At 35.1% G+C, this 20,372-nt stretch overlaps 1 protein-coding gene across 1 annotated transcript in view; it reads left to right on the top strand.

The window, feature by feature from the left end:
• Positions 1-20,372, top strand: part of ANKS1B (ankyrin repeat and sterile alpha motif domain containing 1B) — a 434,784-nt gene that overhangs the window by 202,737 nt on the left and 211,675 nt on the right. The window contains exons 13-14 of the mRNA XM_026123167.2: positions 4,766-5,349; positions 7,387-7,459. Of these exons, the coding sequence (XP_025978952.1) occupies positions 4,766-5,349; positions 7,387-7,459 (657 nt within the window). The remainder of the gene's footprint in view (positions 1-4,765; positions 5,350-7,386; positions 7,460-20,372) is intronic.

The following is a 20,372-nucleotide window of genomic DNA, read 5'->3' as shown; positions in this document are numbered from 1 at the left end:
CGACTGACTGTTAATTTTATCAATTAACTGAACGTGTGGAAATGAGAGTTGAGAGTACATTTTTGGACAGATATTACACATGTGCAGAGTATGCTGCTAAAAACATCTTTCTGGATCAAATGAAAACAGAACTTGAATAGATTAATAGCACAGGTGTCACAATACAGTTGTTACCATAGCTATAGAACAAATCTCTAATGGATTTTTATTCTACATTAGAAACTCGTGCCATGGCAACAGCAGTGCCTGTTAAAGATGTAACTCTGTAGTTATAATTTATCCATTACAGCTCTTTTCAGTACTATTATTAATAAGTGCTATTCTGCTGAATCTACTTTAGTTTTGAACATAGAATCTCTTGAGACACAAATGTGAATAAGCTAATTTCCAAGTTTACATGAATGCAAAATTCACTGAATTTAGTATAGTCCTAATTTTTTAAATATGCTCTGCAGATTTGAAGTCAGATTCATAAAATAGTTATGTAAGTGTGATGAAGCATCTGCAAATTATAACACTCAATTATTGAAAGCAGGACATGGTATTCTGCAGAGATCTATGTATATACCACAAGCAACTGTGCTAGGGTGCACCAGTGTGTAAATAAATAGCTGACTGGATTGCAATCTGCTGTCCAAATGCCAGGTTGGTTGTATGTAAACTGGTGATAATAGCAATACTTATCTGAGGCTTTGAGATTATGGCAGAACTAAATTGATTTGTAGTTACAAATGGAAATGTTCTGCAAAAGTTTTCCTTGCAACACAGATACGGCAGTATCATAGTGATTTTCATAAATAATCTAGTCAGATGAATAAGCTGTGGGTGCACTTGTAATGACACTAAAGATCTGTAGAAGTGACATCTGTTTATGTTTTGGTATTTAGGATACTATTTGCAAGTGAAAAGATAAGGCGGGAAGAAAAGCAGTATCTTGTGAGAAAGCAAGATCTCCTTCTCTTGTTTTTTTTTAAGATTACAAAAATAAGCTTTCCTACAAAAAGAAAGAGAATAATTTATTGAAAACAGAAGATTTAAAGTTATAAATGGATCATAGAATGGACCTCTGAATCTCATCTAGTTCAGCCTACTGTTTGGAGCAGGACTACCATCAACATTTGATCAGATCAGACATGGCTTTTTTTAGCTAAGTCTTGAAAAACTCCAAGCATGCCAATGCCACAACCTCTGTGGAATACCTGTTCTAGGGCCGCTGTGCCGCCTGCATGTTGCATGCATCTTAATCTTTATCATGACCACCCCATACTTTATTTTCCTGGCAACCCTAGTCTCTTTCATTGTCCAAAATAGATTTATTTATGCATTGCTGAAAGTCATGTGGTAAAGGAGACATAGCTATGAGATCTTTGCTTGCTTCATAATATAATTTATGAAAAAGTTTCTAGTTAAAGTGAAAGGTATCAAAGAAATGACAGCTAAGGCAGTTGAGTACTACACAAATTACGTTCTATCTCTGTTAGAGCTGTTGTACGCTGATCAAGAGAGACCAAACTTTATCCAAGTAGTCGTTAACAGCATTACTTCTTTTTTGAATGCTGAATTTGAGACTTATAGAAGTGACTTCTATGATTGACTGACTTACAGAAGTACTGAAGTCAATAGCAGCTGTGCTTTGAAGATATTCTGTGTTATATAATGATAAGTACTCTTAACAAAGCAAACTTTAAAGAACATCAAATTGGATATCCAAAATTAGTGAATGTTTTCAGTGTAATCTCCTTGAGCCTAATCTCCCATCTGTAAAATTGGGATGATATCACATTACATCCTCGCCTTGTAAAGATACATGAATTCATATTTGTGAAGCACTTAGATACTGTAGTAATGAGCATCATAAAAAATCTCAGTAGGTGAGGAGTAACTTGGTGTTCAAGGAAGTATTTGAATACTGTGCAGTAAATAGGTAATAGGACCAGTCTGTTTGAACAAGGAGAATATAAAATGTTGAAAGCTTCTGCTTCACTGGGCAAAGTTCATTCTGAACACTAAATGAAACAAGCAGGTTTTGAGAAAAAATAGTATATGATCATATCAAATGTGAATCATAGTGCTAAAAGATAAGAAGACTAAAGGTTGCTCTGGCAACCTTCATTTTGGCCTTTCCTGGCTTCCTTAAAGTGCTTGGTTTTACAAGTTCAGCTTGGCTTTTGTTGTTTTTGAAGTAGAAAGTTATTTATACAATAGATATACAGTAATTTATACAGTAGATATACAGCTCGAGCTGCAAAGGTGCTTACAATATACTTAGAATCTTTGAATCCACTTTGAATTCACTAGCCACTTCAGCTAGTGAAATAACTGAAAACAATGTTTTGGTACGCTCACTGGACCACTGCTAGAAAGAAATGAGACACACACTTTCTATTGGCCATTATATGTATTTACTGACCACAGAGAAATGGCAGTTTTCTGAAACTGTAATTTTTGTCTGCCCTGATACAAAACCAGGACATGAGACAGTGCTGGTGCTTGGCAGTCCGTACTTGTAAATTGTTAGTGTGGGTTTTGGCATGGTTTTGGCCAATACTAAGCAGGATTTACCCAGACAGTTCCCAGACACAGTTCAAGTTTTAGCTGAGGCCACAGACCATTCCCAGTAACAGTTTGGATGTGCCAATTCTGTCTCAAGAAGGAAGAGAGTTTAGCTTAATGGACATGAGCCATATAATTCCTTTAATTCCTAAAGGAATTGTTGTTGGCCAGTTTTATTTACCAATATAGATGCAGCCATCAGTTTCAGTCCAGATTATTATCAAAATCCTTGCAATTCAGGTGCCTGTAATCTTGTTTTGTTCCAGATTTATTTTCCTTTCTTACTTTGTCCTGAGAAACACATTTACCCCTAAGTGAGTTCAATGACAACCGTAAGACTGATGTCTGAAACATTACAGTAGGATTCGGTTCATGATTAAGACATCTAAATTTAGGTATCATAATGCAAACTGGATGCCATCTCCCATTATAGTCATTTGTGATCTAGTCAATGCAGTTAATGGATGCAGAGAGTGATTGAGATGTGCAGCCGTGATGTAGAGTGTGACTTCATTCCCTAAGCTCCACTGACTTCATCACCACTGACTCTGAGTATGACTGGAAGTTTACATACTTCTTATACCTGTACATACCTAAAATGAGATGTCTTAATCAGGAGCTGAATCCCAGCTGTTGAGTTTTTCCTATTACTGAAAAGCGCCAAAATCAATCAGTATTTGCATCATTTATTTTTCATTTTAAGTTCACCTTCAATGTTACAGATGTACAATTAATTCAGCAACATTCAAAAATCAAAGAAAGTGAGAATGTCCCATCCCCCTTTTTTTTCCACCACACCAGCTTTCCTGGCATTATTGTTTCCATAAACTCTGTCACATCCCACATTCTACCTTTTGCCATTACATCAGACATCCTTTTAGTTGAAAAATGCTCAAATGTGCCTGAGGTATATATTTTAGTCTGTTATTTCCCAAAGGAGAGAAGTAGATTTTCTAAGGTTGCACCCCTCCTAATCTTGATTAGAATTTTATAATGATAATTTAGAAAATGAGAAAAAACATTTAATTTTACATTTTCAAACTATGAACTAGTATAAGAGCTGGTGATCTGAAGCCCAAACCAAGATCTTTCTTCTACCATTCATTTATCAAGTACTACCTCATTTTATAAAAAATATTTTAAGATTTGTTGGGGGGGGGTCAAGCAGATATTGTAGCAAATAGGAGGAAGCTGATCAGTTTCTTTGCATATTGTGACATGGTGCTATGTTTGATTCCTTCTGGTAGCTATTGCTTTGCATACAGTCCTCCAGTTAAAGATTCGACATATGTAGATACAACTTTCAGCGTTAATGACATCTATGTATCTTAAATGAAGTAGTGATGGAGATGCAACTGTTAGTGGAGACAGAGTTATTGTGAGTTGAATAAGATATCTTAATGCCATGTGGATAGAATGGTGTTACCCTCACCACTGCTTTAAATGAGACAGCACAGATAGAAAGAGTTCTCAAATTTTATTTTTCTAGCCCCTGCAGCCACAGCCATAAGAAAAGGTTATAAATTCTTAATAATCCATTCTGAACTGTATCAAAAAGTATATTTTTCTGTAGTTTCCATTTGCCTTGCTAATTGCATACAAAACTTGTTGTTAAAAATATTTGATTTCCTAGTCTTCTTTTTACGGTGGTTACTATTATTCAAACTATTCTTATAAATTCCCAGAAATGAAAACAACATTCGGATCTATTCTTTAGATAGTCAGTAAAAAGGAATTATTTTTGTAAATTCAAAGTACAAAATTGTCTGTAAGAAGAAAAATTATTAAGAATAATGCTGTTATACAGGTTCTTCATACGTTTTATTACCTAAAAAGTAACTAATTCATCATTCGAAATTGTATAATTTGTACACATTTCAACTCAATAACAAGTTAAAAGTGACACCATCAAGTTGATGGAATAAAAATGGCCTATCGTACTTTATAAATTTGCTTTTTCCTGTAATTGATATGTAGCACTGAGTGTTTTGGTGTGTTTTTCAACCAGTCAAGATAAATTAGTCAAGCTTATAGAACAAATTGTTTGGTAAGAGACTAATAAATCAGTTCATGATAGAAGTATCTTTTGTTTCTGTACATAAGAGAGAACTAAGCATCATAGAAAATCATTTTGTGTAGAGTAAGGGTTTTGCTGTTTTATCACTCTGTTTTTTGTTTTTTGTTTTTAACAAGATTCTCTCTCTCTTTTCAGAACGCCTTTGCCAGGGAGAAGCATCCACTGAAAGTGAGCTTCCTGAAGGACACCCCGCTGAGCAATTTGCAGGTTTACTTCATGGATCATCACCTGCCTGTGACCCACCTGATAATCCACTCCAGCTGTACAGCAAAACAAACCAGTGCAGTGGTCCAGTGGAGAAAAGCATTTTGAACAAGAACACAATACAGCAGATACAGCTGCGGAAAGAAAACACTGCTGATCCTCCTGTTAAGAAAAAAAAGCCACCAGTTGTAAACAGAACCATATTTCATACTAAAACTAAACCAGTGGAAAATCGTACACTGGTTGGCACAACAACAAGGATAAGTGAACAATGGGTTATTACTACTGGGGGATTTGTGGAGCGAGCATGCACACTTGGGAGAATACGTTCTTTACCAAAGACTTTGCTTGAAATGCATTTATGCAAAAATGTTTCAAAATCTGATTCCAATCTTATCTCCCATCCACCAAATGACAAAAAAGCAAGAAGCAACTGGAGTGAACCCACACCAAATCAGCAGTGCTCTAAAGGAAATTCTGAAAGAACACCTTCCTTCACATCAGAATGGGAAGAAGTAAGTTTTGGTCACTTATAGTACAAGCAACTATATAGAATTGCGAAAATGCTATTTTTTTTTTTAGTTTCAGAGGCAGAAAATAAAAAGTGAATCTTCCAAATTACAAGTCCTCAGAGAGTGTGTATCACAGTGTAATACATGTAATTTGACAGCTGGCACAAAATGCAATGTATTTTTGCTCAAAATGCTGCACACTGAAGGAAGGCTATTGTTTCCATAGTGAATGAAGTCAACCAGAAGTAATTCTATTGTTCTATATGTTGTGACATTCAAATTATTTTCTGCTGCAGCCCTCACCACTGACAATAACAAAATTGGTAAAATGGGCATATAACTATGCCCCTTGTTTATATTTTTGCTAATTATTTCCAACCCCTTCAGAAGAACAGGCAATGCCCCCCGACAAGAGACAAGAGAACATGGCAAGAATGGAAAACCTGTGATGGCTGATTATGCATTCCAGAAACCCAGTTTGTATTATGTATCCTCGACCTGGTAAATTGTTTGTGTACACAGTACTTGCCATATACCTGATTCTTGTGTGGAGTAGGAATACGCTTTTAGCTGCTATGAAAGGAAATCCTTCATGCTGAGTTCATAGTTCATATGCTTGCTCATACAAAATACTTTTATTTTAGTTCTAGAGCTTGATTTAAAACATTTTTTATAGCTTTGTTCTAATTTCAAGAGTGTAAATGATTCTTTATAGACCCAAAAGTTCCTGTCTTATTGAAGTAAATAAGGTAAAGAGTGGGATATGTTTATATCTTTACTGCTATTACAGAGAAGTAAGCACTTAACTTTGACATGGCTACTATGGGAAAGTGTCTTTCTATATCCCCCAAAGCCTTTTTATCTCAGAAATAGAAGCCAGAGTTTGTTTGTATGATTGTTTTTTTTTTCTTCTAAAAAGAGTGCTTCAGCTCATCTGAATGTTGGGTTTGACAGGATATCCATGAGGTAGTTTTTGGTGTACAAGAGCTATTTTCTCAGCGGAAGGGTACTTAGGATCAGGTTTTGATCTTACTTATTTGGATACATTTTTATGAGATCTTGAAACTAGTAAGGTCAAAGATTGCCCTTTAGGGGGATGTCAAGGTTTGGGTGTTCTTCAGGGTAAGACAGATTTAGTTTATCAAAAAGTAGGTGTGAATTCTAAATCTGCAGATTCTGAGATTATTCCCAGGTATTTTGCTGTCAACAGTGGCAGGAGTCAACTGTCCTAGTCAGCCCTAATCTTAAACTAAGTAAAACCTATTTCTCTGTTGCTGCCTTCTTCTTTGGCAATACCTGCCTTTGATTCACTTTTTGTTTTGTGCTCTTGTTACAGAGAATATAGTAGGTATACTAATTCTGACCTAGTAAGTACAATGCAATTTACAAATGTGCAAATGAGCTTTGGAAAAAGTGTAGTATTGTTTCACAAACAATATCATTCTGTGTGAACCTGGTATGGGGGGGAGCACAACTATGTTTCCTACCTATTTGGTGTCCTTTGGGCAGATGGAGGAAAAGGGAGCTAGAAAATTCTCTGGAAATCTTAAATGCATAATTGATTTAGTATCTTAAGACACACAAAGCAATATTATTATTCATTAATAGTACTGCTTAAATAGTCCTCTAGTGGTTCACAGCTATTATCAAGCAAAATAAGCCTATCAAATTAAAATCCATTGTCATATACTTTAATACACACATTTTTCTCCTTTGTGTCCATATATTAGCAAGACAAAGTAGTTTCAAATACTGAGATATAATTAGATGACCAGTGTTGTCAGTATGAAAGGAACTATACTATAGGGAAAGGAATATTAGTTTCAAGCTTTAGCTTTTGGTGGAGTACAAGAAAGTAGCAGAATACAAAGCAAAGTGGAGAAATTAGTTGTGATCCTTTGATTTTTCTCTTTTGCAGTCTTGATTGTAACATTGCTTTCCTAATGACAGTAACAATTCCGTAATTTTATGCATGAAAAAGCAAAGTAAAATAACAAAGATGTGGTCTATCAATTGTTTTCACTGTTCTCTTTTTTGTAGATTGATAAAATTATGAGTTCAATAGATGCTGGAATTAATACTGGACTAGAGGAGATGAATGATCACTCTACAAGTAAGGAAAAAAACTAAACTATTGTTTAATTATGGCTTAACTGCTTGTAGGGAAACTGCAGATAAGATATTGCTAAGTAAACCATTGTGTTGAAATCATTTGTAGGTATTCGAATAACCATGAAAAGAATCAATGCTGTTTACTTTTAGAGATGCATTAGGCCCAGTGTCCTGGAGCTATTACTATAAATAGCGTATTGGGATCATTAATGTTGTTTTGAAATCTTACCAAAATGAGTACTCCATTAATATTTTTGTAATGAAGCCTTTCATTACTAGGGAGATATTTTCCAATCTTTTTCAGCTGAGTTTTGTTTGAAATCATGGACCCTGGGTATATGTGTAATCCAATAGCTGTGGACAGTGTTTTAAGCGTTATGCTATCCAGTGCTGCTTCAAGCAAATATTTGGCACAGTGCTGAAAATGTTGCTGACACCCAGTGACTGGTGTTAGCAATGATGGGAAGATTTGCAAACCTTCCCTGCCATAGCGAATTCTGAGAGCTCTGAGTCATGGCTAGCTTGTTGGTATGTCAGCATAAATCTATGCAACAGTGCTGATAAGAATTTTGAAAGCATTTTACTACATCTTCTTCCTATCTCATGGAAAGAAAAGTGACTGGCATGACCAAATAATTTGGTCTTGAGGCAAAGATATGTCTTCCCACCTGTATTGGCACATGCCTGCTAGCAATTCCATGCAATTACATTGTTTTATGTATTGGTTAGGGGGCTATCTACCTTATCACTTAAAATTAAAAAAAAAAAAGTATTTTAACAACCAATCATTTCATGGCACATGATCTCTGCACCGCAGGAAACTCTACCTTATGAATTAAATAGACCTGACACAGCCATTTTAACTGTAGCTGGGCAGTGAGAAGAGAATCTAGGAAAATGAGGAAATAATGGACTTGAGTGCAAATATGATTGCAGATAAAACAAGCACATTCAGATTTATTTTGGAAAAGTATGAGGAGCAATATATTGAAAAAGAGTAGGCATTTTGTCCTGCCAGACTATTTTATTCTTTCTGAAACTTGCAGTGTTGGTAGGGAGAATTATTCATAGAGAAACTCTAGGTTAAGAGGTAATTAGTAATTTCTGAAGATATTAGGAGAAATTCAAGATTTGCTGATTGTTATTCTTTTAGCATGATAGTACACAGACATCACACTCAAAATCAGGCCTCTATTAAGAATCTGCACAAGTTAGAGCTGTGAAAAGCAGACAGGAGTAACACTATGAGTATGCAAATTTACATAAATTAGTAATACGTAAGTATTATTCTCTTGCTTCTTATGACTGATCACTGGTTTTCTTTTTTTCACTTTTTTATTCTACTTTTAAGATCAGAAAAATCTCCCAAATCTCCCAAAAAATCTCTTTTCTTCACTCTCCTTTTCCTAGAGGTGCCTTTGAGTCTTAACTTTTTTCCAATTTGGTGTGCAGCTGTTTGCAAACCAGCGATTTTTCCTTTCTATCAGTTCCTTAATGGTCTTCAACTAGTTTAGAACGGTAATATAATTTTGCTCTTAATATAACAAATAAAGCTATGTGCAAGCAATCAAAACAGAACTACATTTCTTTAAATTTACTCAGGTTTGCTGTACATACAGACTGTGATAAAGACATTTCTATCTGTTACAGAGCTAGCTATTTGCAGCTTCACATTTATGTTTTTCGCTTTTCATTCCTTTATGCATTTTCCTGCTTCAGTCAATCCCAGTTCAGGCAGCAAAGGAAGACAGACCAAATACATTTTATCGAACATGTGATACTTGAAGTTTCTTTTTATTTTGTATTGAAAAAGTAACAGGGTTATCTAGCAGAATAAGGAGTCTGTATTTGTCACAACTAGCAATCTGATAATTCAATATCTCTATATAAAATTATGCTGTGATGACTTCTTGTGAGGAAATCATTGACTGGCTTTACAGGAACTTTAGCCTATATATTCTTGCCAAAAAACTTTTTTTTTGGTCTCTAGAGGAATCTGTTAGAAAGAAATTAAAGGAACGAGATAGGAGGAGAGAATCAAAACTGGACAAGTCATGAGGACTTCATCCACAGAATGCATTTGGAGACAAAAACATAAAGCAGAGCTTTCAGTTTGGTGGCAGTACAAGTACTGGAGAAGTAAACAACACTCTGCAGGCAGGAAGCTGGCTGCAGATCTCCTCTGCGGCCGTGTAGTGTTCTACGTCTGTGTAGCTTGCCTATGAAATCAGAAACAGGAATGCTGACCAGGGACCAAGTAAGAACAAATCTCAATGATAAAGGAGAAAAAGCCTTTTTGTGCTCCAAAGAGTACAAAACCTCCATTACCAGGAGGAAAAAAAAGATAATGTTGGCTAGTGACCTCCTACTCAACGTGATGTGGAGACATCTGAACCACTTGGAACTGACAGTGTGGCTCGTATGCTTCTTCAGCCCAAATTGCCCAAATTTGAGCAGTTGCATAGGGTCCCACAGATCACTATCATATGATAAACACTTATTTGGATACTAGTGATACTGCCAAGAATTATCGTAAGCCGATCAAAAGCATTTATAAAGCTCTGGGACCGTGGATGAAGAGGTTGAAGATTCAAGAGTTATTACTTTCTGTTCTCTCACTTTTGAGACAAGCATCAGCCAGAGACAAATACATGCTGAATATAACTGTATAACTACAAAGGTGCTGTCACAGCAAGGGCTCTGGCTTTTACAACGATAGGATAATGATATGTGTGTTCTGGTAGGAAAAGATAAGAGCTGCCACACAAAAAAAGTGAAATAGTGTCTTCATACATCGACTTCTATACTGGGAGAACAGAACTTCAAATTAAGAACAATTTGTCAAGGACAAAAGTCTTCAGCTTAAATAAAGGAACTTGGATATAGTTCTAATCACTAAGAAAGGTAGGATTACTTAAAATAGGATTAAAGGAGTGACTAGAAGAAGAGTCATGGGTCAGTTTGCCAAGTACCTTATCTGTTTGTATACTAATAAAAGAATGAGGAACAGACAAGAATTAATGGAAGAATTAATGAGGAATAGGCAAGAATTAATTGAAGATTATGACAAAGTTAGCACTGTAGAGATTTTCTGATATATCTTACATTAATAGTCCAGTCATGTAAAGGGTATGACTTTGTCACGAAGAAGAGGAAAGAGAAGAAGAGGGGAAATGTTGCCTTGAATTTCAGAAATATGATGTTTGCTTTGAGATCTTGAACATAAATTAGTTAGAGCTGTTGAATGTCTGTAGGTATCCAAGAAAATGGAAAAGAAGAAGGGTATTCTTGGTGCATATCCAAAGCCATGGGACTTGATAGTAATGAGAAATTTCAGGTATTCAGCCTCTGTTGGAAAGAAATTGTATTGAGAGGCTGCTCGAGAAGCACTTAGGACTTGTTGGTTAAAGTATTTAACACAAGAGCTAGAGAAAAAAGTAGAGGAAAGGAATTTTTGGATTTGATTTTAACAGGTAGGAGGACTTGACTAAGAATGTGATTATGTAGCAGTTCAAGTTGCTATGAAGTGATACCACATATGATCCTTAAAAGGGGAATTAGGAAGTGAAACAGAGTTCAATCAACAAGCCTCAAGAAGGTGGATGTCAATAAATTCACAGAATTTCTAAAGAAGATCTCTAGGATGCTAGTTAAAGAGAAATCTGGATTCAACAAAACACTGCTAAAGGCATAAGTATGACCTATTCCAATGTGAACAAAAGAAAATGTAAAAGACCAACCTGACTACTTTGTGATCTTTGCTTTCACTTTAGACAAATGGGGGAAAATTTCTCAATTTAATCAGAATAGCAATTTTAGAATAACACAAGCATGTAAAGACAAGTCAGAAGTGCCAAAGCACTCCTTGAGATGAAACTAGCAAGAGAAGTAGAAGGAACTGACTATAAAATAAAATAATTATATCAGTGCAAATATAGTATAATATAAAATAAAATAGTAAATATAGTATAGTGTAAAATAATATATTAGTACATTAATAGGGAGAAGAAGAACAACGAAATCTTTGGTAACTTAGAGAGGTACCATAGGAAAGGGAAAGCTGCTCATAATAGTTGCTGAGGAGGCAAAAATGTACAGTTAACTTTTTTCTTGCATATTTACTGAAAAGGTCATCTATGAGCATGTAGCAAGCACAACTAATACTGGTAGCTAAAATCTCAATTGCAGATAAGGAAAGAACAGCTTATGTAAGTTAGGTATCTTAAAATTGATTTAATGATCTTCATTTTGTTATATAACTGTCTGAAATAATCTTAGAACCATTAGTGGTTTCTGGTGAGAATTCTTGGAGGATGGGTGAGGTATCAGCAGATTAGGAGAGGACAATGTAGAGGAGAGGAAGGAGAATGTGGGGAATTATTTTCAATTCATGAAAAGTTGCTGAACAGATAAACTATTTCAAGTATCTAGAAAATAGCAATGAAAAGAATAACAGCCACTATGGATTTGCCAAGAGCAAACCTGCTAAAGCAATCTAATTCCCTACTATGAGTCGACAGGAGATTTTATAGGTAGGGAAAGAGCAGTAGATGCCCTGTGTTCTGGCATCAGTTCAGCTTTTAACGTGGTCTCATATGTTTTTCTTATAAGCAAATTAAGTAACCATGGTCTTGATGAAAATAGTGGTAGATTAGACAAACAGATCTTCTCCTTAATAACTAAATTTAGGCTTCCATAGTGTAGACTGCATTGTGTGCATCTGAGCTCGTTATGCTGTGTTAGATAAGCAGGCACTTCTAGAGTATCTAAATCATCATATCTAAATGTCTGAAACATAGCAAATGACTAGAAGAAGTATAAAGTATCTATGAAGGGAACCTAGAGGACTACTTCAGATGTAGATGTATAAAACTAGCTGAAATGAATCTCCCTCTCTTCTCCTCAGGACAAAACTATAAGGGCAAGGGTAGTGAAGCATTCAAATAGATTAATAGGGAGATTATAACCTCTGTTACATTCGGCATGTTCTAGAAGACTTCTGCATGTTTGCTGGAAGTAAGAAAAGTGGTTGGGGTATAACTGGCCTTGGTTTGAGTCAGTTGAATGGATTAGGTGTCTGTTTTAACTCCCTTCCAGTCCATTTTGAAATAATTCTGTGACCACTTTCTAGAACTAGGTGGGGTTTAATAAACCCAATAGCTGTCTTTTTTTTTCTGACATAGTAGATACTTACACTGATTAGTAATATACATTCCACAAAGGATTTAGAAAAGCTATATGTTTAAATATCAGCCATCTGCACTTCTCAGGGAAAACAAAAACCAAGAAAACACTTCAATTTCATATTTTCCTTCCCTAATTATAAACAAATTGTTCTACAATAAAAAAAATCTTTCAAGGCATGCATAGCCACATTTCTATGTTAGCTGGAGCCCGGTAACAGTTCAGAGGTATGTGATTCAGAGTTTATTTACTCTTGCAAGTCATTCAAAAGAGAGTAACCAAGGAGTTATCTACTTTAGAGATAAATATTTTTAACATGGTTAATGGTTATTGTATCATCATTATGCTTAAAATAAGAACTGTTTCAAGTCAGATCAATTAAATCAGTGACAAGGAAAATAATGTTAAATGACCATTTTGCATCAAAGTAATCTACAGTCAGTTTAAGATTGGGCATTTGAGTTCCACTTCTGTCAAATGTGTTCTAGCACATGGAGGCTGATTTACAATTTAATAATTTACAATTTAATAATTCTGCTATTCATGAATTATTTTTTGGATGCTGTCTGTAAATGCACTGCCCAGTTGGTATGTGCATGCATGCATACTGTAGTCAGGGTTTCTTTGGTCAGCTGAGCAGGCAGCTGTCCCTGAGCACCCTCACTGTTCCATCTGAGGGAATACAGGATACAGTTTCCTCAGTTATCCTTCATTTTTTTGATCTGCAATAATGGCTTGGAACTTTGCATCAAATCTTTTTCTTACAGTTGAAAGAAGCAAATTTTTTGTTATATTTAGCAAATTTGGTTTTTACAAAATTTATTTGCTGCCCTTTTGCAAGAACAGTGCTTTTTCCTATGCTCGTGAGATTCAGTATCTATGTCTCAATATCAATATCAAGACTCCAACTGTTACTCATTGAGTGAGACTACCTGAGTGACTGCCTTTCAAAGATTAATATAACAGATGCTGTTTCTGGAAGAGGTGTTTGTAACAGAATTATATCATATGAAATACTGTTTTTAAGGGAGTTAGCAAATCTCGTTTCAAATATTTATTTTAGAAATATATTTTATCATGTCTACAAGTTAAGAGACCCATGAGCTGGCTCTTCTAGAGCTAATCTGAAACAAGAAAGACTGTGAAATACTGGCAGATACACCTGAGTTGAATCCACATGAGCAGCTCTCATTTGAAAGTGGCAGAGCTGCAGTGTGCTGTGCTGTATTCAGATTAAGTTTTCCCACAATCTTTATTGCTTCTGGATGCGTATATGCATGTTTCTATGTCACATAGTACACATTTAATGTCACAGATCGACGGTAGTTCATGGAACTCTGTCTGTATTAAAATACATTTTGTGGTGGACTTTTTCTGGTCTTTCATATCAGGACGAAGTTTGTAGGCAGTCATCATAAAAAGTTTTCTTGCGTTTTTTTGCCTCCTGTACTTACAGGAACAAGGTTATTTTTATCGATGACTCCTTCTCCTCCTGAAAATTTTGTATGTAAATACTCAATATGGGGAAAATTGCAAGAAATCTCCCTCTTCAGATTTGTGACAGTAGAAGACATAAACTTGAGTACAAAGATTGGGAAATAAAGCAGTTATGACTTAGTAGAATTTCCCATTAGGAAGATACGGAATCAGCTGGGGCTATGGCCAGAAAAGCTAAATGAGAGGAGAAATAGTCCATGCTATACCCTGTACAACTATAACACATAATTTAAACTGCTCAGACCTTTGACTGCCAGAAGTTACATGCTTAGCTTCCTCTCTTTCTTCAATCTGTTCTCCTTTCAATAATCTGGGATGCCACTGCTCAGACACGAAGTCTTCATCTTCCCTAGTATGATTCTGCCTATAAAAGCTAAAATTTCACTCAAAAGAAATCAAACTTTCTTTTAGCAAATAAAGCCTTGTTAGGCTGGTCCTTTCCTGTTTGCTGCCATATGGTTGCAATTTTGGCAAAGTGGTCTTCCTCCAAAGCTGTTAACATCCTCCTTCCTCAAGGGCAGAAAACAGATAAAATAAAAGTACTTAATTAAGGCTGAATTTTAATTAGATATGTGTAGGCATGTTGGCATAAGGCAGTTTTCACAGTGGTAAGCTATATATCTTAAAGTATATATTTTAATTGTAATTCAGTGTCTATTTTGCAGCAGTTGCTTCCCCTTTTTAACTCTCAGTGTGGTTAAACTAACCACTTTGATAAAATGGGTTTAATTCATGTATTTTAATAAAATGAGCCATGCACCATCTCAGAAAGTGGGACACCTCTTAAGCCTACAGAGCTTCAAACCCACAACTCTCACTTTGCAATAGGCAACCTTAACAACCAGACTGTAAAATAAGTATAGCATCACCTCTTTCCCAACTCCCACCTTCCCATTGAAGCTGATAATGCTGTGCAAAGAAAACTAAAATATCTGTGGCATCATAGAGAGGGAAAAAAAGAAAAGTCTGAGGGATCCTGACTTTTTAGCTGATAAAAAGGGGACTCTGATGGGAGGAGAGAACTCCAGCAGCTGGTGTCTGCTCCCAGTGCTGTTTGATACCTTCAATAGGAAATACATATGCAGTTTGCAATTTTTAAACTGCTAGTCTATGGACTCTTTATTGTCAATTGTAGGGCTGCACCATAGGGAATAGGGCCACACATTTGAGTCTGACTCTACCTTTCCTTATGTCTTATTCACAACTGTTAAGTGAGCACAGAATTTTGATGTCAGAACGTCAGAATTGCTGTAGGTAGTTCATGTAACTAAAGTCATGAAAATGAGACATTAAGGAAGGGGAAGGTGATATCTGTTTTAAACGTAACTGATTTTAGTCACATACTTTCACAGGTCATTCTCACTCTCACATTCAATACTTAACCAAGGTATGTGTGTCTGGTCATAGTCACTTGTGTGTGACATGGAAGATGAGGGATGCTGACTATTGCAGCCTCATCATATCTCTTGGGTTCCTTCTGATTAGCAATGCAAACTGCTTTTTGGATAGGAGTCAGCAGTTATTATGATGTGATTCTTTGGATTCAGAATTTTGCTTACTTCAATGTTACCTACTGTTTTTGCTTCCTTATCTTAGGTATTTTAGGGCTGTAGTCTGGCTTTCTTTTGGAATTAGAGGAAGAGGAATATCACGTGTGATGTGCTGTAACATTGCTATCCTTTGTGTAGAGGGTAGAGTTGTCTGCTGACAAAGCATCTGTGCTGTTGTTTTATCAGAGTGCAGTCCTTCTTGTCTTGACAAAAACACATTCCTTAGTACTTTATTGCTGTCATTTGTGTCCTTGGTTATGAACACAGACCATTCCTGTAACCCTTTATACAACTGTTTCTTCTGGTGCTATCACACACACATTTCTTCTATTCATGCATCATTCACAGCAATCTTTATATTTCTTTTACAAATCTCTTCATTTCAAACTATTTGAGTGGTAATTAAAGTGTATGTGATTGCATAGGTCATAAGATAGTGGATAACTGAAGCCATAGAGTTGTAAATTGTCCAGAAGAAATCGCTTTGTCATTTATTTACTGAGAACATGATAATCATAACACATTTCATGCCACTAATCTACCCAAAGATCATATAAATTCTATAGAAGGAGTCATAAATAATTGGATTAATTTTCTGTTGACTACTGCATTATAAAATGAGATAAAGATGTACCTGTTTTAATGATCTGTTGAATCCCAAAACAAACCTTAAAGAAGACTAGGCAAACTGCAGGATAACTGTAGAGCTTTTAGCTACGTTTTCTAATAAAAGCAATGGGAGTTTGATGCAAAAAGCTGCAAGCATTTCTTTCAGTTCTGTTATTCATGTATTCCTATTATATTGACAATTTTACCCTAATGTATCACAAATGTAATATTCCGCTATATGCTCTTCATATACTGATTAATCAGAGCTGTTTATGCAACAGCCTACTACAAATAAAGATGTAGACTAAACTGAAAATGCAGTAAAAATGTAATTCACCAGACCATATTTACCCATGCAGTCTCTAATTCTGATACATTTTCTTTTTGAATTTCCACTCTCTCTGTCTATCATCTCAGCATATACCTTTCGTCTGTGTGTGTCCATGCTTTTAGTGGTCCACTGTAGGCTTCTTTTTCCAAAACTCTTTGTAAAATAATTCAATTACATTCACTATCTTGAAAAAATCATTTCTGGCATATGCTTTCTAGAAGGAATAGAGAAGATTGACAGTGAACAGAGAAACTTAAGAAAATATAACTACTGTATCATAAATATTGACATTCATCAGTGAGTAAACATATAGCCTAATTGTTGTCAGTTTTGTCTGTTGTCTACTTGTGACCATCAGATCATGTCATGCTAAATTTAGATACTCTGCAATAGGACTCTACTTGAACAAAAGGATCTTCCACAAAATCTCTTTTAATTGGAGGATTAATATGTAATTTGTACTGACTTAATACACTGAGCTATTTCAAAGTTATTTCCCCCCATCAGATCTAACTTTTTAGTAAAGCAATATAGGAGATTCTAACCTCATTCTGGTATCAATATTTTCTCCTTTGGAAAGAGGTTAGACCTGGGCAGCCTGCTCAGCTATACAGTTATTTTTTGAGTACCCAGCTATATTTGTTTTCTCACACAATCAGTACAAAAGATGTATTCTTTTCTGAAGGACAAATAGTAAAATGTTTTGCAGACCTAAAGATATATATTTTTGTAATTTATAGAAATGCTTGATCCCAGAAAGAAGAGTAATGCATACTGAGTCTCTAACATCTCTTCTTTTATTTAGTTATTAATCTGATATCAAATCCTGACAGTCTATTGTTAACTTATGGTTATGATACAAATTTATATGACTACAGACATGAATAATTTATGTGCAATTTAAATATACTAGTCAAAGCTATAAAACTTCAAATTCTGTGCTTGGCACTGTTCTTAAAGAGCCTTGTTTCCAAGTTGTTTTTTCTTTTAATATTTTCACATCAAATAACTTTTCTTTAAAGAGCTATTGAGCTTCCTTTAGAGAGCTATTGAGTTGTAAAGAAGGCATGCATGTTAGTAAGAAATATATATGGCATGAAGTAGTTCTATACCATATTGATATAGTTTCATTATATTTGTTTTGAGATAGAATGCAGAATGGTAATAAAGTCTAAGCTGAATACATAGAATGCAAAACTTAGAAAATCACATTTTCATTGAGTTTGGACTTCCAAAATCATAAAAGACAGAAGTATTGACAGCTAATAGTAAAACGGAGATTCAAGTAGTTTGATGTTTCAACTTGTTTTGGGGTAAGGTAAAGAAGAACTATGTATATTACTGTGCAGAAGATCACTCTGAGTTAAAGTTATTTTCATCTTAAAAGTTTGGATGTCTTTGCCTATCATGTTGCCTTACAAAATTGCACTGAAATGAACAAAACCAGTCAGAGCTAAAATTAATTGGTTGCAAAAGTTGCTCAAAAATAATATTAGTCACATTACTTCTTGGAATCTATTGGTGCTGAATGGGTCCCTAGTATCTCTTAAAAGGGTTTGAAAACTTTTCTGAGCATTAACTTTTCATGTTAATGCGGCAATCTACTCTTCCTGGTGAATTCTCTCGTTTGTCAGATCTGTCCCTAAAGTCACTGAACTGTACATATTGTGTGTTTTTGTGCCCGTAGGGTTAAATATTGCCCAACCATGCCCATCTAGACAGGAGATAAAAGGATCAGCATAAGATAGGTTGTTTGCAAACCTCACAACTTGAAAAATTGGCCTAAAACACTCTTGGAGTTTTTTCCAGTAGGACAGGTCTTGCCAGTTTCTCTATTGAACAGTCCAGGAGGAGTGCTCATTTTGACAGATTTCATAAAGTTAATGTCAGAATGATTGTTGTTATGCTTAAAAAGTTATAAGCTAATGGTCTCCTCATTCTATAATATTCTCATAGTGACCCTACTGTAATTTCAGAGGTAAAAAGATATTTCAAGTCATGATAAATGACATGAGAAGAAAATTATCAGATTACTTGAGAGTCTTAGAAGCCATTTGCTTAGGTTCAGTTTTTCCTTGTAGTTTAATCTGAACTTTGCAACTGTGTAATCATTTACCCTCATATACATTAATATCAAATTTAATTGATGTCACTAAACTGAACAGCATTTATTCCTTAAGCAGAATCAAATTCAATACCAGGTTAAAAATGTGTACATAATAGGAATTAGCGCGTCAGTGGAGCTAGAAGTATCTGTTGAAAAATGAGGCTTTCACAAACTGTGTCCAGGGAATATTTTAAGGAGACCAGAATATTCTTACTTCTAAAAGAGACGATATGAAAACCATAATGTGACCACTGAGGGCAAATCTCTAAAACTTTACTCAGTATCTTTGGTGGTTATTTGTCTGAGATGGCATGGATATTACCCTGGTATTTAACCACCAAATATGTTAGGGTTAGTGATGTTGTGGCCAGTGAGACTATGATAAAAATTGGATCTGAAAAATATGGATACTATATTCAAACAAAGGTCAGAATTTCTTTAAAGATACACAGGAAGGGAAAATGGAATTTATCTCCCAGAAATTATACAGATATCTAAGTCTGCCAAAACTGAATTAATAACAGTTTCCCAGAATCGCAGAATCACAGAATGATTGAGGTTAAAAGGGACCTCTGCAGGTCATCTAGTCCAACCCCCATGCTCAAGCAGGGTCACCTAGAGCACATTGCCAGGACCCTGTCCAGATATTTCTTCAAAGTTCAGTTGATGTGCTCTTATTTCCTTCTTAATCTAGTAGTCTTAATCTAGTAGACCTGAAGAGATGTGAATCCTTGCAAGCTCACATTTCTAGTAATCACAAGAACATCACATGCTAGTTAAAAATCTTCAGCTTATTATAGAATTTACAGCACACAGAACTGATTCTAGTTTTAGTTCCACCTACAGTAAATGAAGTAATTTAGAATACTGAACTAACTAAAGTGTATGCATTTGCCTTCTAACCCAGATCGTTAACCTGAGTTCCTGATCATAACATCAGAATCAGTATTTTATTGTTTCGTCATACTCTATTCAGGAAGATACTGCATTTAAATGCCTTTAAATCCTTCAAGAATTGTTTGTGTTACTACTTACTACCCCCTACTTCACCACCCACAATGCCAGGAACTTTTCCAAAACTTTATTTTTCTACTTTTATCCATTGCTGTTTTTAGCTCTTTATTTTAGATTATTGTATTATTACAAATCTTTGATAGCCAAGGTTAAATTATTCATTGCTAATATCATTTAATGAAAAATTGTGAACTGTTTTGGTATCTGTTCCTAAAATATGTTTATTATTCATGACTTCATTCATGAGTTTGGATAAACACTACTTTATTGTTTATGTGCTGTCCAGTTTGACTGTTTTTGTATTTATGAGACATGATAGACAGTCTCAGTTACTTAGTGCTATTTCTATTTTCTGGTTGGCTTTTTGAAGTGTTTCAGAGAGCATAATTACAAAGAATAAATTATCTTGTTTGTGCATAAATATCAGTATTTGCATGTGAATATAGCATTCATATAGAGACCAGCCATTCCTCCCAAATTTATGCTAACAAAAAAATAAGTTCATGAAAGTTTTCAAACAATGAATGACAGGGAATGTAGCTGAAGAGATCTAGACCAGAATTTAAGAGAGTAACTATAGGTGTTCTGGATTATTATATCAGCTCCAGTTTTGGTGTTGTTT

Source organism: Dromaius novaehollandiae, chromosome 1, assembly GCF_036370855.1.
Source record: "Dromaius novaehollandiae isolate bDroNov1 chromosome 1, bDroNov1.hap1, whole genome shotgun sequence".
NCBI classification, from domain to species: domain Eukaryota; kingdom Metazoa; phylum Chordata; class Aves; order Casuariiformes; family Dromaiidae; genus Dromaius; species Dromaius novaehollandiae.
This window is presented reverse-complemented; position numbering and strand designations above follow the sequence as displayed.